Genomic DNA, 26,563 nt, shown 5'->3' with positions numbered 1-26,563 from the left:
TCCTGGGAAAATATAAGATGAACCTGGAACATCTTGTGGTGCCAGAAAATAAAGAAATGCTTGGAAAAAAAGGGGGGGGGGGGAGGGCTGGGAATATGCTGAAAGGACACAGCAGCCAACCTGAAAGAGCTTCCAATGCTCAAAACTGGAACAAGTTGAGCTATTTAAAAAAAAAACTTGTTGCCGTCGAGCCGATTAAGACTCATAGCAATCCTACAGGACAGAGTAGAACTGCCCTGTAGGGTTTCAAAGAAGCAGCTGGTGGATTAGAAGCCAAGCTCTTAATCACTGTGCCACCAGGGCTCCAAAAATAATAGTAGTAAAAACAATAATAGTACTGGATAATAACGCAAAGAAAAAATATCCACGAGCCCATATAGATATAAATAGTTGAATTTAAAAAATAAATGGGGAAGAAGGGACTTTTCCTTACAGTATTTGAATTAATAAATGTAGAAGATATGAGGAAAATAGAAAGCCACCATTAAAACAAAGGAGTAATAACTGCTCTAAGGAAAATCCACTGGTGGATGCTAAAATTAGTGGGTAAGAGTTTAAGCAGAAACAGGATATTTGCAGTCTCAATGTTATCTGTCATCAAATATTTAATAATTTAATAATAAATTTAATAATTACACAGGGAAAATAGTGAATTTGGACTGCAGAATCCTGGCAGACACCACCATAACCAAGTAATCAAGGTTGACATCACCAATAATAAACACTGACATCATGGACCCCTGATAGGACACACTGAAAAGGGCACATCCCCTCTGTGGTATCCTTCTCAATAATTCATAACCTGAATTTAATGTAAGAAAACATCAGACATACATAGAGAGACATTCTATAAAATGAAACTGGTCCTCTTCAAAAATTTCAAGATGAGGAAAGAATGAGGAATTACCAGATAGGAGAATACTAAGAACACGTAACACAACGTGGGAACCTGCACTGGATGCTCGAACAGAAAAAGGACATTAGTGAAATGACTGCCACAATCTGAACAAATTCCGTAGTTTAACAGTATTGTGAAAAAAGGAGAAGCTGAGTGAGGGGTACATGGGAAATTCTAGATTTTTTAAATTGTGCTTTAAGTTTACAAAACCGAGTCAGTCTCTCATACAAAAACTTATATACTCCTGGCTCCTCTCCCTCTAATGAGATAGCACACTCCTTCCCTCCACTATTCTCCTGTCCCTTCAGCCAGCATCTGCCCTCCTCTGCCCTCTCTTCTCCAGACAGAAGCTGCCCGCATAGTCTCCTGTGTCTACTTGATCAAAGAAGGTCACTCTTCACCGGTATCATTTTCTATCCCATAGTCCAGTCCAATCCCTGTCTGAAGAGTTTGCTTTGGGAATGGTTCCTGTCTAGGGCTAACAGAAAGTCTGAGGACCATGACCTCTGGGGTCTTTCTAATCTCAGTTGAATCACTAATTCTGGTCTTTTTACAAGAATTTGGGGTCCGCATCCCACTGCTCTCCTGCTCCCTCAGGGGTTCTCTGTTGTGTTCCCTGTCAGGGCAGCTATCGGTTATAGCCGGGCACCATCTAGTTCTTCTGGTCACAGCCTGATGGAGTAGTCTCTGGTTTATGTGGCCCTTTCTGTGTCTTGGGTTCATAATTAACTTGTGTCTTTCTCCTTTGCTCCACGTGGGTTGGGACCAACTGATTCATCTTAGGTGGCCGCTTGCTAGCATTTAAGATCCCAATCGCCACTCTCCAAAGTGGGATGCAGAATGTTTTAATTCTACTATGCCAATTAACTTAGATGTCCCCTGAAACCATGGTCCCCAAGCCCCTGCTTCACTGACCGTTGAAACATTGTTTATTCAGGAAACTGCTTTGCTTTGGTTTAGTCCAGTTGTGCTGAACTCCACTATGTTGAGTGTTGTCCTTTCCTTCACCTAAAGTAGTCCTTAACTAATTAGTGAAAGCCCCTCCTTCCCCGCTCTTGTAACCATCAAAGAATATTTTCTTCCGTTTAAACTATTTCTTGAGTTCTAATAATAGTGGTTTCATACAATATTTGTACTTTTGCAACTAATTTCACTCAGCATAATGCTTTCCAGATTCCTCCATGTTATGAAATGTTTCACGGATTCATCCTTGTTCTTTATCAATGCGTAGCAGTCCATTGTGTGAATATACCATAATTTATTTATCCATTCATCTGTTGACAGGCACCTTGGTTGCTTCCATCTTTTTGCTATTGTAAACAGTCCTGCAGTGAACATGGGTGCACATATGTATGTTCGAGTAAAGGCTCTTATTTCTCTAGCATATATTCCAAGGAGTGGGATTGCTGGATCGTATGGTAGTTGTATTTCTAGCTTTTTCAGGAAGCCCCAAATTGATTTCCAAAAGTGGTTGTACCTTTTACATTCCCCCCAGCAGTGTGTAAGTGTTCCAGTGTCTCCACAACCTCTCCAACATTTATTATTTTGTATTTTTTGGATTAATGCCAGCCTCAATGGAGTGAGGTCGAATCTCACCGTAGCTTTGATCTGCATTTCTCTAATGGCTAATGATTGTGAGCATTTCCTCATGAATCTGTTAGCCACCTGAATGTCTTCTTTAGTGAACAGTCTGTTCATATCCTTTGCCCGTTTTTTTTAATTGGGTTAGTTGTCTTTTTGTAGTTGAGTTTTTACAGTATCATGTAGATTTTAGAGATCAGACGCTGACCAGAAATGTCATAGCTAAAAACATTTTCCCAGTCTGCAGATAATCTTTTTACTCTTTTGGTGAAGTCTGGATGAGCATAGGTGTTTGATTTTTAGGAGCTCCCAATTATCTAGTTTCTCTTCTGCATTGTTAATGTTTTGTACACTGTTTATGCCATTTACTGGGGCTCCTAGCATTGTCCCTATTTTTTCTTCCATGATCTTTATCACTTTATATATTTAGGTCTTTGATCCATTTTGAGTTAGTTTTTGTGCATGGTGTGAGGTATGGGTGTTGTTTCATTTTTTTGCAAGTGGATATCCAGTTATGCCAGCACCATTTGTTGAAGAGACTGTCTTTTCCCCATTTAACCGACTTTAGGCCTGTGTCACATATCAGCTGCTCATGTGTGGATGGATTTATGTCTGGATTCTCAATTCTGTTCCATTGCTTTATATACCTGTTGTTGTACAAGTACCAGGTTGTTTTGACTACTACTGTGGCAGTATAATAGGTTCTAAAATCAGGCAGAGTGAGGCCTCCCACTTTGTTCTTCTTTTTCAGTCATGCTTTACTTATCTGGGGCCTCTTTGCCTTCCATATGAAGTTGGTGATTTGTTTCTCCATCTCATTAAAAAATGTCATTGGAATTTGGATAGGAATTACATTGTATCTATTAATGGCTTTTGGTAGAACAGATATTTTTACAATGTTCAGTCTTCTTATCCATGAGCAAGGTATGTTTTTCCACTTACGTAGGTCTCTTTTGGTTTCTTGCAGTACTGTCTTGTAGTTTTTTTGTATAGGTTTTTTACATTTCTGGTAAGATTTATTCCTAAGTATTTTATCTTCTTGGGGGCTACTGTGAATGATATTGATTTAGTGATTTCCTCTTCGATGTTCTTTTCGTTGGTGTAGAGGAACACAACTAATTTTTTATGTTTATCTTGTATCCTGACACTCTGATTAACTCTTCTATTAGTTTCAGTAGTTTTCTTGAGGATTCTTTAGGGTTTTCTGTGTATAAGATAATGTCATCTGCAAATAGAGACAGTTTTAACTTCTTCCTTGCCAATCTTGATGCCCTTTATTTCTTTATCTAGTCCAATTGCACTGGCTAGGATCTCTAGCCCAATGTTGAAAAAGAGTAGTGATAAAGGGCATCCTTGCCTGGTTCCTGATCTCAAGGGGAATGCTTTCAGACACTTTCCATTTAGGGTGGTGCTGGCTGTTCGCTTTCTATAAATGCTGTTTATCGTGTTGAGGAATTTTGCTTCTATTCCTATTTTGCTGAGAGTTTTTATCATGACTGGGTGTTATCTTTGTCAAATGCATTTTCTGCATCAATTGGTTCTATTTATATGATGGATTACACTGTTTTTCTAATGTTGAACCATCCCTCCATACCTGGTATGAATCCCACTTGGTCGTGGTACATTCTTTTTTTGGTATGTTGTTGAATTCTATCGGCTGGAATTTTGTTGAGGATTTTTGCATCTAAGTTCATGAGGGATATATGTCTGTACTTTTCTGTTTTTCTGATGACTTTACTTGGTTTTGGTATCAGGGATATGCTGGCTTCATAGAATGAGTTTGGAGTATTCTGTCCTTTTCTACGCATTGAAATACCTTTAGTAGTAGTACTGTTCATTCTTCTCTGAAAGTTTGGTAGAACTCTGCAGTGAAGCCAACCTGGCCAAGGCTTTTTGTTGGGAGTCTTTTTTTTTTTAAATAATTTCTATTGTGTTTTAAGTGAAAGTTTAGAAATCAAGTCAGTCTCTCACACTAAAATCCATATACACCTTGCTACACACGCCCAATTACTCTCCCCCTAATGAGACAGCCTGCTCTCTCCCTACACTCTCTCTTTTCATGTCCTTTTCGCCAGCTTCTAACCCCCTCTACCCTCTCATCTCCCCTCCAGGCAGGAGATGCCAACATAGTCTCAAGGGTCCACCTGATCCAAGAAGCTCACTCCTCACCAGCATCCCTCTCCAACCCATTGTCCAGTACAATCCATGTCTGAAGAGTTGGCTTTGGGAATGGTTCCTGTCCTGGGGCAACAGAAGGTCTGGAGGCCATGACCACCGGGGTCCTTCCAAGCCTGGTCTTATGAGAATTTGGGGTCTAATCCCACTGCTCCCCTGCTCCCTCAGGGGTTCTCTGTTGTGTTCCCTGTCAGGGCAGTCATCAGTTGTAGCAGGGCACCATCTAGTTCTTCTGGTCTCAGGATGATGTAGTCGCTGGTTCATGTGGCCCTTTCTGTCTCTTGGGCTCATAATCACCTTGTGTCCTTGGTGTTCTTCATTCTCCTTTGATTCAGGTGGGTTGAGACCAATTGATGCATCTTAGATGGCTGCTTGCTAGCGTTTAACACCCCAGATGCCACTCTTCAAAGTGGGATGCAGAATGTTTTCTTAATAGATTTTATTATGCCAATTGACTTAGATGTCCCCTGAAACCATGGTCCCCAGACCGCTGCCCCTGCTACGTTGGCCTTCGAAGCATTCAGTTTATTCAGGAAACTTCTTTGCTTTTGGTTTAGTCCAATTGTGCTGACTTTGTTGGGAGTTTTTTAATTACCTTTTCAATCTCTTCTTTTGTTATGGGTTTATTTAGTTGTTCTACCTGTGTTAGTTTAGGTAGGTAGTGTGTCTCTACAAATTCATCCAATTCTTCTAGGTTTTCAAATTTGTTAGAGTACAGTTTTTCATAGTAATCTGATATGATTCTTTTAATTTCAGTTGGGTCTGTTGTAATATCGCCCATCTCATTTCTTATTCTGGTTATTTGCTTCCTCTCCTGTTTTTCTTTTGTCAGTTTGGCCAGTGGTTTATCAATTTTGTTAATATTTTCAAAGAACCAGCTTTTGGTCTTGTTATGCCTTTCAATTGTTTTTGTTTTCTATTTCATTTAATTCTGCTCTAATTTTTATTATTTGCTTTCTTCTGATGCCTGAGAGTTTCTTTTGTTGCTCTCTATTTGTTCAAGTTGTAGTGATAATTCTTTGATTTTGGCCCTTTCTTCTTTTTGGATGTGTGCATTTATTGATATAAACTGACCTCTGAGGACTGCTTTCGCCGTGTCCCACGGGTTCTGATAGGAAGTGTTTGTTTTCATTCTCACTGGATTCAATGAATTTCTTTATTCCATCCTTCATGTCTTCTGTAACCCAGTTGTTTCTGAGCAGGGTTATTGTTCAGTTTCCAAGTGTTTGATTTCTTTCCCTGTTTTTCTGTTATTGATTTCTACTTTTATGACCAACTGTCAGAAAAGATGCTTTGTAATGTTTTGATGTTTTGGATTCCGCTAAGGCCTGCCATATGACCTAATATGTGGTCTATTGTAATGTTCCATGAGCGTTGGAAAAGAAAGTATACTTGGTGGCTGTTGGGTGGAGTGTTCTGTATATGTCTATGAGGCCAAGGGTTGACTGTGGCATTTAGATCTTCCGTGTCTTTACTGAGCTTCTTTCTGGATGTTCTGTCCTTCACTGAAAGTGGTGTGTTGAAGTCTTCTACTGTAACTGTGGCACTGTCTATCTCACTTTTCAGTGCTGTTAGAGTTTATGTGTCTTGCAGCCCTTTCATTGGGTGCATAAATATTTAATATGGTTCTATCCTCCTGGTATACTGTTACTTTAATCATTATAGTGATCTTCCTAATCCTTTGTGGTGCATTTAACTTTAAAGTCTATTTTGTCAGAAATTAATATTGCCACTCCTGCTCTTTTTAGATTGTTGTTTGCTTGATATTTTTTTTCCATCCTTTGAGTTTTTGTTTGTGTCTCTATGTCTAAAATGTGTCTCTTGTAAGCAGCATACAGACGGATCATGTTTTTTTATCCATTCTGCCGCTCTCTGTCCCTTTATTGGTGCATTTAGTCCATTTATGTTCAGTGTAATTATGGATAGGTATGAGTGCAGCACTGTCATTTTGATGTCTTTTTTTCAGTGTTGCTGACAGTTTCTTTTTCCCACGTAATTTTTTGTGCTGAGTAGTTTATATATTGTCTTTTCCTATTATTCGTTGTTGATTTTGTTTCTGCTGAGTATCTTGTTCTTGTATTTTATTTTGATGAGTAAGATTGTTAGTCTCCGTTTTGGTTACCTTAATATTTATCCCTATTTTCCTAAATTTAAACCTAACTTCTATTTCTTTATATCGCCTTGTCTTCCTCTCCATATGAGAGATCTATGACTACATTTATTAGTCCCTCTTTATTATTTTCATTTTGTCTTTTTTTATGTAATGACATCGCTGTTTCCCTGTTTTGAGCTTTTTTTTAATCTTGATTTATTTTTGTAATTTCCTTATCTGGGTTGACATCTGATTGCTCTGTCCAGTATTCTAGTCTTGGGTTGATATCTGATATTATTGATTTTCCCTATAGTATTGTAGTTTTGGTTTGGTTTTCATGAATTCCCTAAACTTCTGTTTATATGGAAATGTCCTGATTTCACCTTTTTATTTGAGAGACAGTTTTGCTGGATATATGATTCTTGGCTGGCAATTTTTTTCCTTCAATTGCTTTATATAAGTCATCCCACTGCCTTCTTGCCTGCATGGTTTCTGCTGAGTAGTCCAAGCTTATTCTTATTGACTCTCCTTTGTAGATGACTTTTCGTTTATCCCTAGCTGCCCTTAAAATTCTCTATCTTTGGTTTGGCAAGTTTGATTATGTCTTGGTGACTGTCTTTTAAGATCTACCTTATGTGGAGCTCGATGAGCATCTTGGATAAATATCTTCTCATCTTTCACAATATCAGGGAAGTTTTCTGCCAACAAATCTTCAACAATTCTCTCTGTATTTTCTGTTATCCCTCCCTGTTCTGGTACTCCAATCACTCGTAGGTTATTTTTCTTGACAGAGTCCTACATGATTCTTAGTGTTTCTTCATTTTTTCAATTCTTTTATCTGATCTTTCTTCAAGTATATTGGTGGCAAGCGCTTCATCTTCAATCTCACCAATTCTGCCTTCCACTTGCTCAATTCTGCTCCTCCTTCTATTAAGTTGTCTCATTCTGTAATTTTGTTAATCTTCTGAATTTCTGATTGCTGTCTCTCTCAGGATTCTTACAGCTTATTAAATTTTTCATTATGTTCTTGAATAATCTTTAATTTCTTCAACTGCTTTACCTGTGTGCTGCTTTGCTTGTTCTGCATATTGCCTTATCTCCTTCCTGATGCCTTGAAGAGTTCTGTATATTAATCTTTTGTATTCTGCATCCAGTAATTCCAGGAAAGTACCTTCATCCAGAAGATCTCTTGATTCTTTCTTTTGAGAGCTTAGGTGATCATGCTCTGCTTCTTTATGCAATTTGATATTGACTGTTGTCTCCGAACCATCTGTAAGTTACTGTATTAGTTTGTTTGCTTACCGTATCCTAGCTTCTTGCTTTGTTGTCTTTTGCTATGTCCAAACAGGTTGCTTGAGTGAGCTAGCTTGATTATTTTCACCTTTGAAGCTCTGACGTCCTGTCACTAGATGGCTAGAGCTGCTACCAGGTATATGAGCCTAGGAGTCCATTCACTTTTCTTGTATGGATTCAGCTCAGGTGTCCAGGTAGCTGATCATCAAGTGTGCGGTACAGAGTCTGTCCTACAGTCTTAGAGGGGCAGGGGTGATTGGTGTAGGTGCAGGTATCTGCTTGCAGCAGGGGGTCACACTCTGAACAAGGAAGGGAGCTGACAACCGTCCCCAATGTCTGTGAGGAAAGCGTGTCCCTGTTCCCTAGAACACACAGGTGGGTGGGTTCTGCAGATGGACCTTGGGCACCCAATGCTTTTGGGTCTAAGGACTGGGAAGTACTAGTTATCCTTGGGCCCCAGTCGCGGGTGGCTGGGTGACCTGAGTGGAGCCACCAGTCCTTAGGCCCCTGATATGGTTAGGTGAGGACCCTGTTTAACAGGCAAAGTGGTGTTAAACATCACCCACCTCAAATTGGAGATTTTTGCAACTTTCTTGTAAATTTAAAATCATCTCAAAATAAAAAATTTAAAAGATAGGACAATCTTTAAGTTTTTTATTATTAGGTACCAGAATGTTGGGTTTGGTGTGGTGAGATGGAAAAAAGCACTAGACTCATTTTATTCTTGCCATGGTGCTGAACCTTGACAGCATCACACAAATTCCCTGAGCCACAGGTTCCTCTGCCAAGTGGGTATATTACACAACTCATCCACCTTAAAGAATACTTTAGGATTAAGCAACATAAGGTAGTCCAAGTGGTCCAGAGACAACGATATGCTCATGCACAATGTAGCCATTATTATCATATCTTTAGGCCTAAGAGGGAGCCCTGGTGGCAAAGTGGTTAAAGTGCTCAGCTTCTAACTGAAAGCTGGGCGGTTTGAACCCACCAGCCACCCTGTGGGAGAAAGATGTGGCAATCAGCTTCTGTTAAGACTTACAGCCTTGGAAACCCTATGGGGCAGTTCTACTCTGTCCCATAGGGTCGCTATGAGTCAGAATCAACTTGTCTGCAGTGGGTGGGTCTTGGGCCTAAGAGAAAACCCTATTAAAGCAAAATTTTTAAGAACAAACTGAGGCAAAAATACTAAATACATAGCAAGGTAACGGCAGAAGGAATGATTAAAAAGAATCTATATCCTTCAGCAAAAGGGGAAGGACACTAAAGGAAAAATAAACAAAAAGCAAAGGGAACTCTGGGAGGGTATGAAAGTGCAAGAAAGTAGGACCAACAGGGTCTGAGCAACTGACTGGAGATATGGGGCCACTACTGATGACATCAATAGGCCGTCGGTGATGTCAGCTCTACATGGGAGAATGGGGGAGAGATCTCCTTTGCCCCAGATCTCTTGCAAACTAGATCATGAACAATCAATACCCACTGCTGTTGAGTCAATTCCGACTCATAGCAACAAGCCATGGGAAGAGGAAAAATGAACGGGTACCTTTTCCCATGCCTCTTCTCTCCCTGACTGCTACCTGAAAACTAGTAGAGCCGATGCAGCATATTATATCAAGGAAGAGGGAAGGTATGGGTGCTGCTGTCATCACTGAGTAAACTGGGTGCAGACTTGGTTTACAAGTAGGCCTGGAGCTGGGGGGAAATGACATTTTCCAAAGACTCTACGACCAAAAGGTAACAGGACTTTCATCTTTGAAATCTTTGGGCCTTTCAAGGTCTATTATGGTTCTTGACTGAGTAGGACAGAAGCTACCTCTCACCCCTCACTATACATTAAAAATTTAACATGATGGGAACTCTGTACTTTCTGCACAATTTTTCTCTAAACCTAAAATTGCTTTAAAAAATAAAAAAAAACTAAACACAGAAAATAACTAATCAAATGACTTAAAATTCATGCTGTCTCAACCTAAATCTTCTATACCTGCAAAAATGTGCAGATCCTACTAATGTCAATGATAGAGCAGGAGTCAGCAAACATTTTCCGTAAAGGGCCATAGAGAAATTATTTTAGGTTTTGCAGGTCATACAGTCTTTGTAACACTTACTCAAACCTCTTGTTATACAGGTAGTCCTAACTCACGACGGGGTTCCAGTCAACGACCCTGTCTTAAGTTGGTTCTAACGTAAGTCAAAAATACCTTTTATTTTTTTTTTTAATTTTCATTATTATTGTCTTTTATTATCAGTATTTTCATAAATCCAATCTTATTTGTCTTTAGTGGCTGGGAACATTACATATACACACCCAGAAAATGATAACCATCAGCAAATTACAAACTGCAACATTGTATGCACTACACATTACTAAGAATAAGATGTACACACACACACAAAAAATCCCAAACAACCGAAACAGATGGTTGTAAGCGTAGCTCATCATAACTCGAATACATCGCAAGTTGAGGACTACCTGTAGTATAAAAGCAGCCATAGGCTATCTGGAAATGAATGTGATCCAATAAAACTTTATTTACAAAAATAGGTATTATCAGGGATTTGGATCAAGGTTAGTAGTTTGACTACTCCTGGTCTACAGAGAGTGTTACAAGCCTTGGAGACAGACGCTAGCTAAATGAATCCCAGAGGCTCTCCCCAATGTACTATATAACTTTGTATTTGCTATATAATTCTCCTCCCACAACATGTCTGTTGGTTTGTCATACTGTGGGGGCTTGTGTGTTGCTGTGATGCTGGAAGCTATGCCACCGGTCACCAGCAGGGTCACCCATGGAGGAAAGGTTTCAGCTAAGCTTCCAGACTGAGAAAGACTAGGAAGAAGGTCCCGGCAGTTTACTTCTGAAAAGCATTAGCCAGTGAAAACCTTATGAAAAGCAGCAGGACGCTGTCTCATATAGTGCCTGAAGATGAGCCCCTCAGGCTGGAAGGCACTCAAAAGAAAACTGCAGAAGTGCTGCCTTCTCAAAGTAGAGTCGACCTTAATGATGTGAATAAAGCTTTTGGGACCTTCATTTGCTGATGTGGCACAACTCAAAATGAGAAGAAACAGCTAAAAACATCCATTAATAATCTGAACCTGGAAAGTAAGAAGTATGAATCTGGGAAAACTGGAAATTGTCAAAAATGAAAAGGAACACATAAACATCAATATACTAGGCATTAGTGAGCTGAAATGGACTGGTATTGGTCATTTTGAATCAGACAATCATATAGTCTACTATGCTGGGAATGACAACTTGAAGAGGAATGGTGTTGCATTCATGGTCAAAAATAATATTTCAAGATCTATCCTGAAGTACAACACTGTCAGTGATAGGATAATATACATACACCTACAAGGAAGACCCGTTAATACGACTATTATTCAAATTTACGCACCAACCACTAAGGCCAAAGGTGAAGAAACTGAAGATTTTTATCAGCTTCTGCAGTATGAAATTGATCAAACATGCAATCAGGATGCATTGATAATTACTGGTGATTAGAATGTGAAAGTTGGAAACAAAGAAGAGGAACTGGTAGTTGGAAAATATGGCCTTGGTGACAGAATTAATGCTGGAGATCAAATGATAGAATTTTGAAAGACCAACGACTTCTTCATTGCAAAAACCTTCTTTCACCAACATAAATGGTGACTATACACACAGGCCTTACCAGATAGAACACGCAGGAATCAAATCAACTCCATCTTTGGAAAGAGATGATGGAAACGCTCAATATTATCAGTCGGAACAAGGCCAGTGGCCGACTGTGGAAAAGACCATCAAATGCTCATAATGCAAGTTCAAACTGAAACTGAAGAAAATCAGAGCAAGTCCATGAGAGCCAAAATACAACCTTGAGTATAAAACCCAAAAAACCCACTGCTGTCGGGTCGATTCTGACTCACAGCGACCCTATAGGACAGAGCAGAACTGCCCAATAGAGTTTCCAAGGAGCACCTGGCGGATTCAAACTACTGACCTCTTGGTTAGCATCCGTAGCACTTAACCACTACATCACAAGGGTTTCCGACCTTGAGTGTATCCCACCTGAATTTAGAGACCATCTCAAGAATAGATTTGACACGTTGAACACTAATGACCGCAGATCAGACGAGTTGTGGAATGACATCAAGGATATCATACATGAAGAAAGCAAAGAGGTCACTGAAAAGACAGGAAAGAAAAGACCAAGACGGGTGTCTTGAGGAGACTCTGAAACTTGCTCACGAACGTCTAGCACCTAAAGCAAAAGGAAAAAACGATGAAGTAAAAGAACTGAACAGACGATTTGAAAGGGTGGCTCAAGAAGACAAAGTAAAGTATTATAAAGACTTGTGCAAAGAGCTGGAGATAGAACACCAAAAGGGAAGAACATGCTTGTTTTTTCAAGCTGAAAGAACTGAAGGAAAAATTCAAGCCTCAAGTTGCAATAGTGAAGGATTCTAAGCAGAAAATATCAAATGGTACAGGAAGCACCAAAAGAAGATGGAAGGAATACACAGAGTTATTATACCAAAAAGAATTAGTCAATTTTCAACCATTTAAGAGGTGGCATATCATCAGGAACCGATGTTACCAAACTAAGAAGTCCAAGCTGCACTGAAGGCACAGGCGAAAAACAAGGCTTCAGGAATTGACAGAATATCAATTGAGATGTTGCAACAAATGGATGCAGCTCTGGAAGTGCTCACTCATCTATACAAAGAAATATGGAAGACAGCTTCCCGGCCAATCAACTAGAAGAGATCCATATTTATGCCTATTCCCAAGAAAGGTGATCCAACCAAATACGGAAATTATTGAATAGTATCATTAATATCAAATGCCAGCAGAATTTTGCCTGAAGATCACTCAAAAGCAGCTGCAGTGGTATGTCAACAGAGAACTTCCAGAAATTCAGGCTGGTTTCAGAAGAGGACGCAGAACCAGGGGTATCATTGCTGATGTCAGATGGATCCTGGCTGAAAGCAAAGAATACCAGAAGGATGTTTACCAGTATAAAGGCATTCAACTGTGTGGATCATAACAAATTATGGATAACACTGCAGAGAATGGGGATTCTGGAACACTTACCTGTGCTCATGAGGAATCTGTATATGGATCGAGAAGCAGTTGTTCAAACAGAACAAGAGGATACTGCATGGTTTAAAGTCAGGAAAGGTGTGCATCAGGGTGTAATCTTTCACCATACTTATTCAATCTGTATGCTGAGCAGATAATCCAAAAAGCTGGACTATATGAAGAAGAACGGGGCATCTGGATTGGAGGAAGGCTCATTAACAACCTGTGTTATGCAGATTACACAATGTTGCTTGCTGAAAGTGAAGAGGACTTGAAGCCCTTACTGATGAAGATCAAAGACCATAGCCTTCAGTATGGAGTACACTTCAACAACAACAACAAAAAAAACTGGACCAATAAGCCACATCATGATAAATGGAGTAAAGATTGACATTGTCAAGGATTTCATTTTACTTGACTTCACAATCAGCACCCACGGAAGCAGCAGTCAAGAAATCAAAAGCCGCACTGCACTGGGCAAATCTACTGCAAAGGACCTCTTTAAAGTCTTGAAAAGCAAAGATGTCACCTTGAAGACTAATGTGCGTCAGACCCAAGCCATGGTATTTTCGCATTATATGCATGTGAAAGCTGGACAATGAATAAGGAAGACTGAAAAAGAATCGACGCCTTTGAATTATGGTGTTGGTGAAGAATAATGAATATACCATGGACTACCAAAAGAATGAACAAATCTGTCTTGAAAGCAGTACAACCAGAATGCTCCTTAGTAGCAAGGATGGTGAGACTGTGTCTTACATACTTTGGACATGTTGCCAGGAGGGATCAGTCCCTGGAGAAGGACATCATGCTTGGTAAAGTACAAGGTCAGTGGAAAAGAGGAAGACCCTCAACAAGCTGGACTGACACAGTGGCTACAGCAATGGGGTCATGCATAACAACGATCTGAAGGATGGCGCAGGACTGGGCAGTGTTTCGTTCTGTTGTACATAGGATCGCTATGAGTCAGAACCAACTCGACAGCAGCTAACAACAACAACATATATTTCTCACTATTGTTATTCATAAAACATTGTCTGAGGTGAGCTGGGGAGCCCAATAAAACAGACATGGTTTCTTTTGTCATAGGAGCACCACTTTTGAGCACTTAGTCCTTTAGTCCCTACAGCCTTTTGGGCATGTCAAGTCTGTTGTCTCCTAACAAAAATGGAGAATTTCATACCAAGAGGATGGTTATAATATCTTTTCTGTATAAGCTTACTGTTTTTTTTTTTTTGTTGCTTGCCAAAGGATAGGCTTCACTCTTCAACATGAAGTAAGAATATGGTAAAAATAGGCTGAGTTCCAAAAATACATAAGAATATGCTAATTAAGTTCAAATCTGTTTCCCTACAAAATTTTTACACAAGCATAAAGAAATAAATATCTTTCAATTTTCCTATAACTGTAACAACCAAAAATACTCTTGCTGACACAATGAACTCAAATTTCTACCCATTTAAAAGGGTCTCAACAAAATCTCCACTCATCTAAAATAAGGGTAGCACTCTTCATTGTTTTATATACATCCTGCTACAAGCATAAGAAAAGCAAGAAGAATCTTTGAGATCCAAATGACCAAAGTATCACCAGGCCATTCAGGAGAATCCAATGACTGAAAAAACCTCAAGATGACTTGAAAAAAATAAGCAAAGGTGAGAACACACGCGATTAAAAAAAAAAGAACAAAGCCGGGAGATAGACGTGGGAAATAGATGGGTACCTTGAGATGCAGATACACAGAAAAATGACACAAGAAAATCTTGTGATTAAATCAAACTTGTGCTTTTCAAAGTAATTTCCCAAAATGAAGAGTGTATTCTTACTCTGCTCTATTTCGGTTCCGAACCACACAGTGTTCTATGCTTTGAAAATGAACAAAGTCAAAATCAATAAAATTGAAAACAGGCAACAGAAAAATGAACAAAATCAAAAGACAATATAAATTACTAATATCAGAGATAAAAGAGGGGCCATTTGAACTGATCCCATTAAAAGGATAAGGGAAATGGGCAACATTTCATTCTGTTATACATAAAGTCATCATGAGTCAGAGCTGGCTTCACAGCAACTAACAGCTAGGGAATATGATACCCACAAATTTGATAATCTAGATAAACCAATTCCTTAAAAGACACCATCTGCCAAAACTCACACAAGGAGAAACAGATAATCTGAATAGGCCTATAACTATTAAAAAATTTGAAGCAACAATAATCTTCCAAAACAGAAAGCACCAGGCCCATAGTGTTTCATTGGTGAATTTTACCAAACATTCAAAGAGGAAATGAATGATACCAATTCTCTACAATCTCTTCCAGAAAACAGAAACAGAAGGGACACTTTCTTACTCATTCTTTGAGGCTAGCATTACTCTAATACCAAAAGCAGACAAAGACATTACTACTCAGAAAAATTACAGAGCAGTGTCTCTCACGAACACGGATGCAAAAAGCCTCAACAAAATATTAGCAAATCAAATCCAACAATGTATAAAAAAGAATGATATACCATGATCATGTGGAATTTATTCCAGATATGCTCTTTCAACATTCAAAAATCAGTTCATGTAATTCATCACATTGACCCGCTACAGAAGAAAAATTATATGACCATAGCAATAGATGCAGAAAAAGTATCTGAAAAAATCCAACACCCATTCATGATAAAAACTCTCAAGAAACCGGGAATACAGGAGAACTTTCTCAACCTGATAAAGACCATCTACAAGAAACCTACAGCTAACACTATACTCAACAGTGACAAACTAGATACTCTCCCCCTAAGTAAATGGGATAAAGACAAGGATGGTACCGCTTGCCACTCCAGTTTACCATCATCCTGAAGTCCTAGCTAATACAATAAGACAGAAAAAGGAAATAAAACATATACAGGTTGGAAAGGAAGAAATAAAACTGTGTCAACAGAGACTACATCATCCTGAGACCAGAAGAACTAAATGGTGCCAGGCTACAACGATGGCTACCCTGACAGGGAACACAAAAGACAACCCTGAGGGAGCAGGAGAACAGTGGGATGCAGACCCCAAATTCTCATAAGATCAGACTTAACTAGAAGGAACCCAATGGTCATGGCCCCCAGACCTTCTGTTGGCCCAGGACAGGAACCATTCCCGAAGCCAACTCTTCAGGCATGGAATGGACTGGACAGTGGGTTGGAGAAGGATGCTGGTGAGAAGTGAGCTTCTTTGATGAGGTGGACACTTGAGACTATGTTGGCATCTCCTGCCTGGAGGGGAGATGAGAGGGCGGAGGGGGTTAGAAGGTGGCAAAATGAACATGAAAAGAGAGAGTGGAGGGAGAGAGTGGGCTGTCTCATTACGGTGAGGGTAATTGGGAGTGTATAGCAAGGTGTATATGGGTTTTTGTGTGAGAGACTGACTTGATCTATAAACGTTCACTTAAAGCACAATAAAAATTAAAAAAAAAACTGTTAGTTTGTATTTGATTATGATTGTCTCTGTAGAAAATCTCAAAGAACTGATGAACTTCTGAAACTAAGAAGTGATTATAGCAAGACTGCAGAACACAAGGTTAATATACGAGAGTCAATTGCTTTCCTATATACCAGCGATGAACAACTGGAAAATGAAATTAAAAACACAATACCATATATATCAGCACCATAAAAAGTAAATATTTAGGTATAAACATAGCAAAGTATGTACAAGATCTATGAGGAATATAAAAAGAACTGTAAAGGTACAAGAAAAACACTCAGTTCAATGTCAAATGCAGGTCAAGTAAAATGCTTAGCAATAGTAAGATTCGAACTAGAGTCAATCACACTTGCATTTCTGGATACAGATGATCCCTTACATAAAAAAAATAATATCCAGAGCAATTCTTACAATAGTTTGCTCTCAACATAGAAAGTATAGAATTCTTACATGTAGTTTCATCCATTACAATAGACACATACAGATAAGAAAAAGTAGGATTAAAAGCATGATCTCATCAAAATATAATGAACATGAATATTCCCATCTAATAGAAAGTGAAATCTGTTAAAGAGCTTATCACTAATGTTTTAGAGCATTGCAAAACAAAAAAACTACCCAATAACTATACAACACCGTGCCAAAAATTATGTTAGTAAGTAAACGCTGAATTTCTACTTAAGATTAAAGTGCTTACCCAACAAGGTAATAAATGTTGGGAGATGTTGTGGAGAGACTGGAACACTTATACATTGCTGGTAGGAATGTAAAACAGTACAATCACTTTGCAAATTGACTGGCGCTTCCTTAAAAAGCTAGAAATAGAAGTACCATACAATCCATCATGTTGTAGTCTTTCTATTTGTTTAAGTTGTAGGGATAATTCTTTGATTTATCAAAGAATTATTTAAGTTGTAGGGATAAATCAAAGAATTATCCCTACAACTTAAACAAATAGAAAGACTGCAACAAAAGAAACCCTCAGGCACCAGAAGAAAGCAAATAATAAAAATCAGAGCAGAATTAAATGAAATAGAAAACACAAAAATAGAAAGAATTAACAAGACAAAAAGCTGGTTCTTTGAAAAAATTAACAAAATTGATACACCACTGGCCAAACTGACAAAAGAAAAACAGGAGAGGAAACAAATAACCCAAATAAGAAATGAGATGGGCGATATTAGACCCAACTGAAAATTAAAAGAATCCTATCAGATGACTACGAAAAATTGTACTCTTAACAAATTTGAAAACCTAGAAGAAATGGATGAATTTCTAGAGACACACTACCTACCTAAACTAACACAAACAGAGGCAGAACAACTAAATAGACCCATAACAAAGGAAGAGATTGAAAGGGTCATCAAAAAACTCCCAATAAAAAAAAAGCCCTGGCCCGATGGCTTCACTGCAGAGTTCTACCAAACTTTCAGAGAATTAACACCACTATTCCTACAGGTATTTCAGAGCACAGAAAAGGACGGAATACTCCCAAGCTCATTCTATGAAGCCAGCATACCCCTGATACCAAAACCAGGTAAAAGACACCACAAAAAAGAAAATTACAGACCTATATTCCACATGAACACAGGTGCAAAAATCCTCAACAAAATTCTAGCCAACAGAATTCAACAATGTATCAAAAAAATAATTCACCATGACCAAGTGGGACCCATACTAGGTATGCAAGGATGGTTTAACATTAGAAAAACAATTAATGTAATCCATCATATAAATAAAAGACAAAAATCACATGACTTTATCAATTGATGCAGAAAATGCATTTGACAAAGTTAACACCCATTCATGATAAAAACTCTCAGCAAAATAGGAATAGAAGCAAAATTCCTCAACATAATAAAGAACATTTATACAAAGCCAACAGCCACCACCACTCTAAATGGAAAGAGTCTGAAAGCATTCCCCCTGAGATCAGGAACCAGACAAGGATGCCCTTTATCACCACTCTTATTCAACATTTGTCTGGAGATCCTAGCCACTGCAATTGGGCTAGATAAAGAAATAAAGGGCATCCAGATTAGCAAGGAAGAAGTAAAACTATCTCTATTTGCAGATGAATCGGAATCAACTCGACAGCACTGGGTTTTGGGGTATTATCTTATACACAGAAAACCCTAAAGAATCCTCAAGAAAACTGCTGAAACTAATAGAAGAGTTAAGCAGGGTATCAGGATATAAGATAAACATAAAAAATTAGTTGGATTTCTCTATACCAACGAAAAGAACATCGAAGAGGAAATCACCAAATCAATACCATTTACAGTAGCCCCCATGAAGATAAAATACTTAGGAATAAATCTTACCAGAAATGTAAAAAACCTATACAAAAAACTACAAGACAGTACTGCAAGAAACCAAAAGAGACCTACGTAAGTGGAATAACATACCTTGCTCACGGATAGGAAGACTTAACATTGTAAAAATGTCTATTCTACCAAAAAACCATTTATAGATACAATGTAATTCCTATCCAAATTCCAATGACATTTTTTAATGAGATGGAGAAACAAATCACCAACTTCATATGGAAGGCAAAGAGGCCCCAGATAAGTAAAGCATGACTAAAAAAGAAGAACAAAGTGGGAGGCCTCACTCTACCTGATTTTAGAACCCATTATACCACCACAGTAGTCAAAACAGCCTGGTACTGGGTACAACAACAGATACATACAGCAATGGAACAGAATTGAGAATCCAGACATAAATCTACCCACATATGAGCAGCTGATATTTGACATAGGCCCAAAGTCAGTTAAATGGGGGAAAAGACAGTCTCTTTAACAAATGGTGATGGCATAACTGGATATCCATCTGCAATAAAATGAAACAACGCCCATACCTCACACCATGCACAAAAACTAACTCAAAATGGATCAAAGACCTAAATATAAAATACAAAGTGATAAAGATCATGGAAGAAAAAATAGGGACAACGCTAGGAGCCCTAATACATGGCATAAGCAGTATACAAAACATTATTAACAATGCAGAAGAGAAACTAGATAACTGGGAGCGCCTAAAAATCAAAACACCTATGCTCATCCAAAGACTTCACCAAAAGAATAAAAAGACTACCTACAGACTGGGAAAAAGTTTTTAGCTATGACATTTCTGATCAGCGTCTGATCTCTAAAATCTACATGATACTGCAAAAACTCAACTGCAAAAAGACAAATAACCCAATTAAAAACCAAGCGAAAGATATGAACAGACACTTCACTAAAGAAGACATTCAGGTAGCTAACAGATACATGAGGAAATGCTCACGATCATTAGCCATTAGAGAAATGCAGATCAAAACTACAGTGAGATTCCATTTCACTCCAACAAGGCTGGCATTAATCCAAAAAACACAAAATAATAAATGTTGCAGAGGTTGTGGAGAGTCTGGTGGTGGGAATGTAAAACAGTACAACCACTTTGGAAATTGATTTGGTGCTTCCTGGAAAAGCTAGAAATAGAACTTACATACAATCCAGCAATCCCACTCCTTGGAATATATCCTAGAGAAATAAGAGCCTTTACACGAACATATATATGCACATCCATGTTCACTGCTGCACTGTTTACAATAGCAAAAAGACGGTAACAACCAAGGTGGCCATCAACGGATCATGGAAAAATAAATTATGGTATATTCACACAATGGAATACTATGCATCAATAAAGAAAAATGATGAAACCGTGAATCATTTCATAACATGGAGGAATCTGGAAGGCATTACGCTGAGTGAAATTAGTTGCAAAAGGACAGATAATGTATAAGACCAGTATTATAAGAACTCGAGAAATTAAACAGAGAAGAAAATATTCTTTGATGGTTACGAGAGAAGGGAGGGATGGAGGGAAAGGGGTTTTCACTAATTAGATAGTAGTTAAGAACTATTTTAGGTGAAGTGAAAGAGAACACAATACAGGAGAGGTCAGGACAACTGGACTAAAGCAAACAAGTTTCCTGAATAAACTGAATGCTTCGAAGGGAAGCGTGGCAGGGGTGGGGATTTGGGGAGCATGGTTTCAGGGCACGTCTAAGTCAATTGGCACAATAAAATCTATAAAGAAAACATTCTGCATCCCACTTTGGAGAGTGGCTTCTGGTGTCTGAAACGCTAGCAAGCGGCCACCTAAGATGCATCTATTGGTCTCAACTACCTGGAGCAAAGGAGAATGAAGAACACCAAAGACACAAGATAATTATGAGCCCAAGAGATAGAAAGGGCCACATAAACCAGAGACTCCATCAGCCTGAGACCAGAAGAACTAGATGGTGCCAGGCTATAACCGATGACTGCCCTGACAGGGAACACAACAGAGAACCCCTGAGGGAGCAGGAGAGCAGTGGGATGTAGACCGCAGATTCTCATAAAATGACCAGACTTAATGGTCTGACTGAGACTAGAAGGACCCTGGTGGTCATGGTCCCCAGACCTTCTGTTAGCCCAAGACTGGAACCATTCCCAAAACAAACTCTCTAGACAGGGACTAGACTGGACAGTGGGATAGAAAATGATGTTGGTGAGGAGTGGACTTCTTGGATGAAGTAGACACATGAAACAATGTTGGCATCTTCCTGTCTGGAGGGGGGATGGGAAGGTGGAAGTGGTCAGAATCTGGCCGAATGGACAGGAAAACAGAGAGTGGAGGGAAGGAGTGTGCTGCCTCACTGAGGGGATAGCAATTAGGAGTATTTAGCAAGGTATGTAAAAATTTTTGTATGATAGTCTGATGATTTGTAAACTTTCACTTAAAGCACAATAAAATTTTTTTTTTTAAGAAAAGCATATGTTCTGTACCCCACTTCAGTGAGTGGCATCTAGGGTCATAAAAGCTATAGTGTGGCCACCTAAGATGCATCAATTGGTCCCAAGCCACGTGGAGCAAAGGAGAATGAAGAATATCAAAGACACAAGGAAAATATTAGCACAAGAAACAAAAAGGGCCACATAAACCAGAGACTCCATCAGCCTGAGGCCAGAAGAACTAGATGGTGCCCAGCTACCACCAATGACCACCCCGAGAGGAAACACAAGAGTCCCTGACGGAGCAGGACAAAAATGGGGTGCAGAGCTCAAATTCTAGTAAAAAGACCAGACTTCATGGTCTGACTGAGACTGGAGGAACCCCAGAAGACATGGCCCCTGGACTCTGTTAGCCCAGAACTAAAACCATTCCTGAAGCCAACTCCTCAAAGATTAGACTGGAATATAAGATATGAAATGATATTCGTGAAGAGTGTGCTTCTTAGTTCAAGTAGATACATGAGACTAAACAGGCAACTCCTGTCCAGAGGTAAGAGAAGGCAGAAAGGGACAGGAGCTGGCTGAATGGACACAGGAAATCCAGGGTAGAAAAGAGGAATGTGCCGACATATTACAGGGATAGCAACCAGGGTCACATAACAATGTGTATATAAATTTTTATATGAGAAACTACCTTGAGCTATAAACTTTCCCCTAGAGCAGAAATTAAAAAAAAAAAGATAATAATGCTTAAATTTTTCCAACTAACTTTTAAGGAGAATAAATAACCATACTTACTAAAGAGATTATAAAGACGCCTTCTAACCTCTCCATGCATTTACTCAAAACTTATACAGCTAAACAGCCTCCGTCACAACAGGCAGTATGACGAGGGGAAAAAAAGGCTTCTAGTTCCACTTTCAATAAATTGCAGAGGCATAATATTTTCCCAAGTTCCTTTTATTAACAAAAAGTGCAAACTGTTTTGAACAAGAGTAAACCATGAATCACAGCATTCAGCAAGACACCAGACATGGGAAGGTGAACAATTTTCATTAAGTAAAATATAAGCAGAGGCGATGTCTCTCACATGTATATATTCATGCTTTTTCAACTGTCTCTCAGTCAACTTCCATCTAACGATATAGCAGCTCAAACACAAACGCAGGAGCATAATGGTAAGTCTGGCAATTATTTAGGGCTAGTTTCACTACCATGCGAGTCACTGTATATAGTATTTATGAATCTTTAAATGTATTGGCACTGAAATCAATGTCCAATTAATAAAAGAGAAAAGAGGATTTTAAAATGTGGGTTGCACTACAGTTGTTTTGGAAGAGGCCTAAGAAATTAAATAAAGCAAAATGATCTTGCACGCATCCACGTGACCAGGAACATAACCAATCCACGTTAATTTAGTTCACTTAAGAGTACACTCGTAGAAGTCATACAACAGAGACGTTATGCGCCATTAAACAATGTGTCCACACTTGAAGGAGTGAGAAAAGAGAAATTAACTAACTTTAGTCTGTCAACATACTCCACAGAAGGGATTAAGTTTAGTGTTACTTCAGTTATTCAGCAAAGTGTCCACAAGGCAGAATCTATTTGTAGTTTTTCTGTTCACTAATCTGTAGGCACTAATGAAGCCATAAACTGTTGATTAAAACCCCAAACATAAAGGTGGTCATTTAAATACGATTGAGCGTCTAGCCGAAGACAGAAGAACGCCAACACTGAGCAGCTTACTGGATGCATGCACTGTCTCTAGGTACATTTTCTGGCAATTAATCACCCTTCTGTTGTAGCAGACTGCCTTTTGTGAATGCACTAATTTACTAAATTAATTTCTAGGACTACACTGTTATTTCATTACATTAAAAAGAACCCTTCCCACAGTGTTTATTTTTTCCCCCATGTACTACCGTCTCATACACTTTCTAATAGTTGCAGAATTACTACTTCTGGTAGAGATGATGAAAAAGTAAGACCAAATCTGATTATTCGACTGATGAAAAATTTGAGCACCAACCACGGCAAATTTTGCAGTCAGGGTATCTTGGGAGTCAGCTCTCTTGATCTGGCAATTACCTTCCACTGTTTTCATCAGTATTGAAGCTGAGATCTTCAGGGCCTATTTGTTCACCATCAGGAAAACTGGAACATGTGTCTAAGATTAAAAAAAAAAAAAAAAAAAGCAGAGCATTAAAAGCAGACAAGATTTTTTAAAGAGCAATATTTTCTTTCTCAAGTTCTTAAATGATTTTACCAACTGTTAAGTGAAAAGGTATGCTGGGTGATGGATGAATCTTTGTCTTCAAAGAATTTGTGATCTGAGTCAGGTGTAAGGAAACACAAAGGGAGAATAAAGAAGAAAAAACAAAATGTGTGACAGACACCCACGATTAGGAGATGAAAGGCATGGCCTCACTTTGTCCTCCTGGGACTATGATGTACACTCTGAAGACTCAGACCTTGGAAACATAAAACCTATCTGAAAGCCAACTAAGCTACACATGCAAACATCACCACAAAACCCCACCAGCACTCAAAATAACCTGCCCAAAATGTGGCTGCTGCTTTTAGAAGCCGAGGAAAATGACTCAAGGTACCTTATACTTAGAGATAATCAAATGCTTGGCTCTGTACTGAGAAAGACATTAGGATATCAGGGATATGTGTAAAATATAAAGCTGACAATTAGCATAAGCCTGACAATGACAAAGGAAATGCTCAGCTTGATCAGTGAGGTCTCTGGGTGACTTGAAGCGAACACTGGATGATTTCTTTTTGCTTACTTTTCAGTACAACCTGTTAACATTTAATCTGTGTTTTAGAAAATCTCTTCACAGTAGGATGATGGTTATGGTACAACCAGATGATTGAATATTTAGCTTCTAATAAAAATGAAATGTATAAAATTTTAAATAAAACACAAAAGAAAAGAAAGCAGAACACAAAACTATATACTATGATCTCATTTAGGTACAAAAATGTAAATGAAAACAAGACAAAATATTCACAGTAGGTTTGTCTCAGTGAGTTTTTTTTTTCCTAAGACTCTTTCTGGGAGGAAGGGGAATAAAAATAGATGATTCTATGATCTGCATGCATTTCTAGGAAACCAAAAAAGGTTATCTTCGAAAAAAGTGACTTTATAGATAGGCTAAAAATATTTTGGGGGGCGGGGGGAATCAAACACATGAAAGCTCCCCAGGGGTCAGCAAACATTTTCTATGAAGGCCACACATGGTCTTGGTCACACATCCTTGCTCGTTTGCTTTTATACCTATTTACAACATAAAAACCATTCTTAGGTTACAAGCTATACAAAAATAAGTTGCTGACCCCTATTCTACCGAACAAACAACACTCATTAGGTGTCTAAACCAAGGCAAATCTCATTTACCACTATTTTTTCAGTTCTCATCATATAATTTACCCATAAAGTGTTATCTCATAAATGACAATTATTAAAAAAAAAAAAGCAGAAAAACAAGTAAAAGAAAAAGAAGAGGAGATGGTTTACTAATCCGTATGATATGACATCGTGTGTTTCACCTTCATCTGGGGGCTGTGCCATGAAAGAGTCGTTAAATCCACCCATGCTGCTGTGTTCTTCCTGCTCCTCATTCTCAGTGTCACATTCGATATCACTGTCGCTACTCATTCCTGGCAGGAAAAAAGGAAGAACACATTTCTGACAAGAAACCACTGTAAATAGAAGGAAAAGGAAATCTCCGTATCTACTAACTTGAGATCTCTACTGACTGCCAAGCCTGTTGCCCATCAAGTCAATTCTGACTCATAGCGACCCTATAGCAACCCAACATAATACAAGATACCAAACAAACAAAAACAAAGGTAATGATAGAATCTTCAATTCTGTTTAGTTATTTACAGCAGTGGTTGGAAAAGTGCAGCCTACCACCTGTGTTTGTAAATAAAGTTTACCGGAACACAGCCATTTATTTATGCATTATCTATGGTCACTTTCCCTATGACAGAGTTGAGCAAGTTGTGTTAGAGCCTCTATGACCCACGAAGTCTAAAATATCTAGTATCTAGCTCTTTACGGAAAAAGTCTGCTGATCCCAGTTTAGTGTTATTGTTAGTGGCCAATGAGTCGGCTCCGACTCGTGGCAGCCCTATGTACAACAGAACGGAATGTTGCCTGGTCCCACGTCATCTTCACGATCATTGGCATGTACGAGTCCACTGCTGTGGCCGTTGTGTCAATCCACCTTATTGAGGGTTTTTCTCACTTTTGCTGGCCAGATTCTACAGAATAAAACAAACCTCAACACAAATAATTGAAATCATACAAAGCATATTCTCTGACCATAAGGGAATCAAGCTTTAAATAAGTAACGGAAAGTCATTTGGAAAATCCCCGAATGTTTAAAAATTCAACAACAAATAATTCATGAGCCAAAGAGGAATTCATAAGGAAAATTAGAAAATATTCTGAAATAAATGAAAATAAAAAGGATAATAAAGGAATAGTATAAACAACTTTATGATCATGAAGTCAACAACACAGATGAAATGGACAAATTCTTTGGTGGACACAAACTACCAAATTCACTCAAAGAAAAATACAAAACTTGAATAGGTACTACACCTATCACAGAAACAGAATCTGCAGTTTCTAACAAGGAAAACTGTAGGCTCAGACGGCTACACTGACAAATTCTTCCAAACACTTATGGAAGAAATAATATAATGGGCAAACTCTTCTTAAAAAGTAGAAGATGAAGAAACAATTTCCAACTCATTTTATGAGTGAAGAATAATTTTGATACGAAAACCAGACAGACATTACAAGAAAATTACAGACCAATATTTCTTAAGACACAAGCAAAAATCAACAAAATGTTAGCAAATCAAATCCAACAATACATAAAAAAGGAAAATACATCATGACTCAAACGAGGATTATCTTAGGATACGTTCAGAACATTCAGAAACCAAACAACGTAATTCACCATTTCAACAGAATGATGAAGAAAAACCATATGATCATTATTAATAGATGCAGAAAAAGCATTTAACAAAACCCAACATACATAAAATTCTCAGCAAACTAGGAACCGAAGGGAAATTCCTCAACCTGAGAAGAAGAGCTAACGTTGAACTTAATGCTGCAAGACTGAATGCTTTCCACTAAGATCAAAGATAAGATCTTAAGAGGGAAAATCGGGAACTCCTATTCAATATCGTACTGGATGTCCT

The 26,563-nt window shown here is 38.5% G+C and overlaps 1 protein-coding gene across 3 annotated transcripts in view; it reads right to left on the bottom strand.

Moving 5' to 3' along the window:
- The window catches only part of TRIM37 (tripartite motif containing 37), a 137,621-nt gene that overhangs the window by 6,367 nt on the left and 104,691 nt on the right, over positions 1–26,563 (bottom strand). The window contains exons 23-24 of one of the 3 annotated variants that reach the window (XM_049861205.1): positions 24,890–25,000; positions 23,420–23,498 (exon numbers count right to left, since the gene is read on the bottom strand). In XM_049861205.1, coding sequence (XP_049717162.1) covers positions 23,420–23,498; positions 24,890–25,000 — 190 coding nt within the window. Of the gene's footprint in view, positions 1–22,140; positions 23,499–24,889; positions 25,001–26,563 lie in introns of those variants that run through there. The other 2 variants (XM_049861206.1, XM_049861204.1) reach the window with 2 other exon arrangements.

Source organism: Elephas maximus, chromosome 19, assembly GCF_024166365.1.
Source record: "Elephas maximus indicus isolate mEleMax1 chromosome 19, mEleMax1 primary haplotype, whole genome shotgun sequence".
NCBI classification, from domain to species: Eukaryota; Metazoa; Chordata; class Mammalia; order Proboscidea; family Elephantidae; genus Elephas; species Elephas maximus.
The sequence above is the reverse complement of the archived record's forward strand: the minus strand, read 5'-3'. Positions and strand labels throughout refer to the sequence as shown.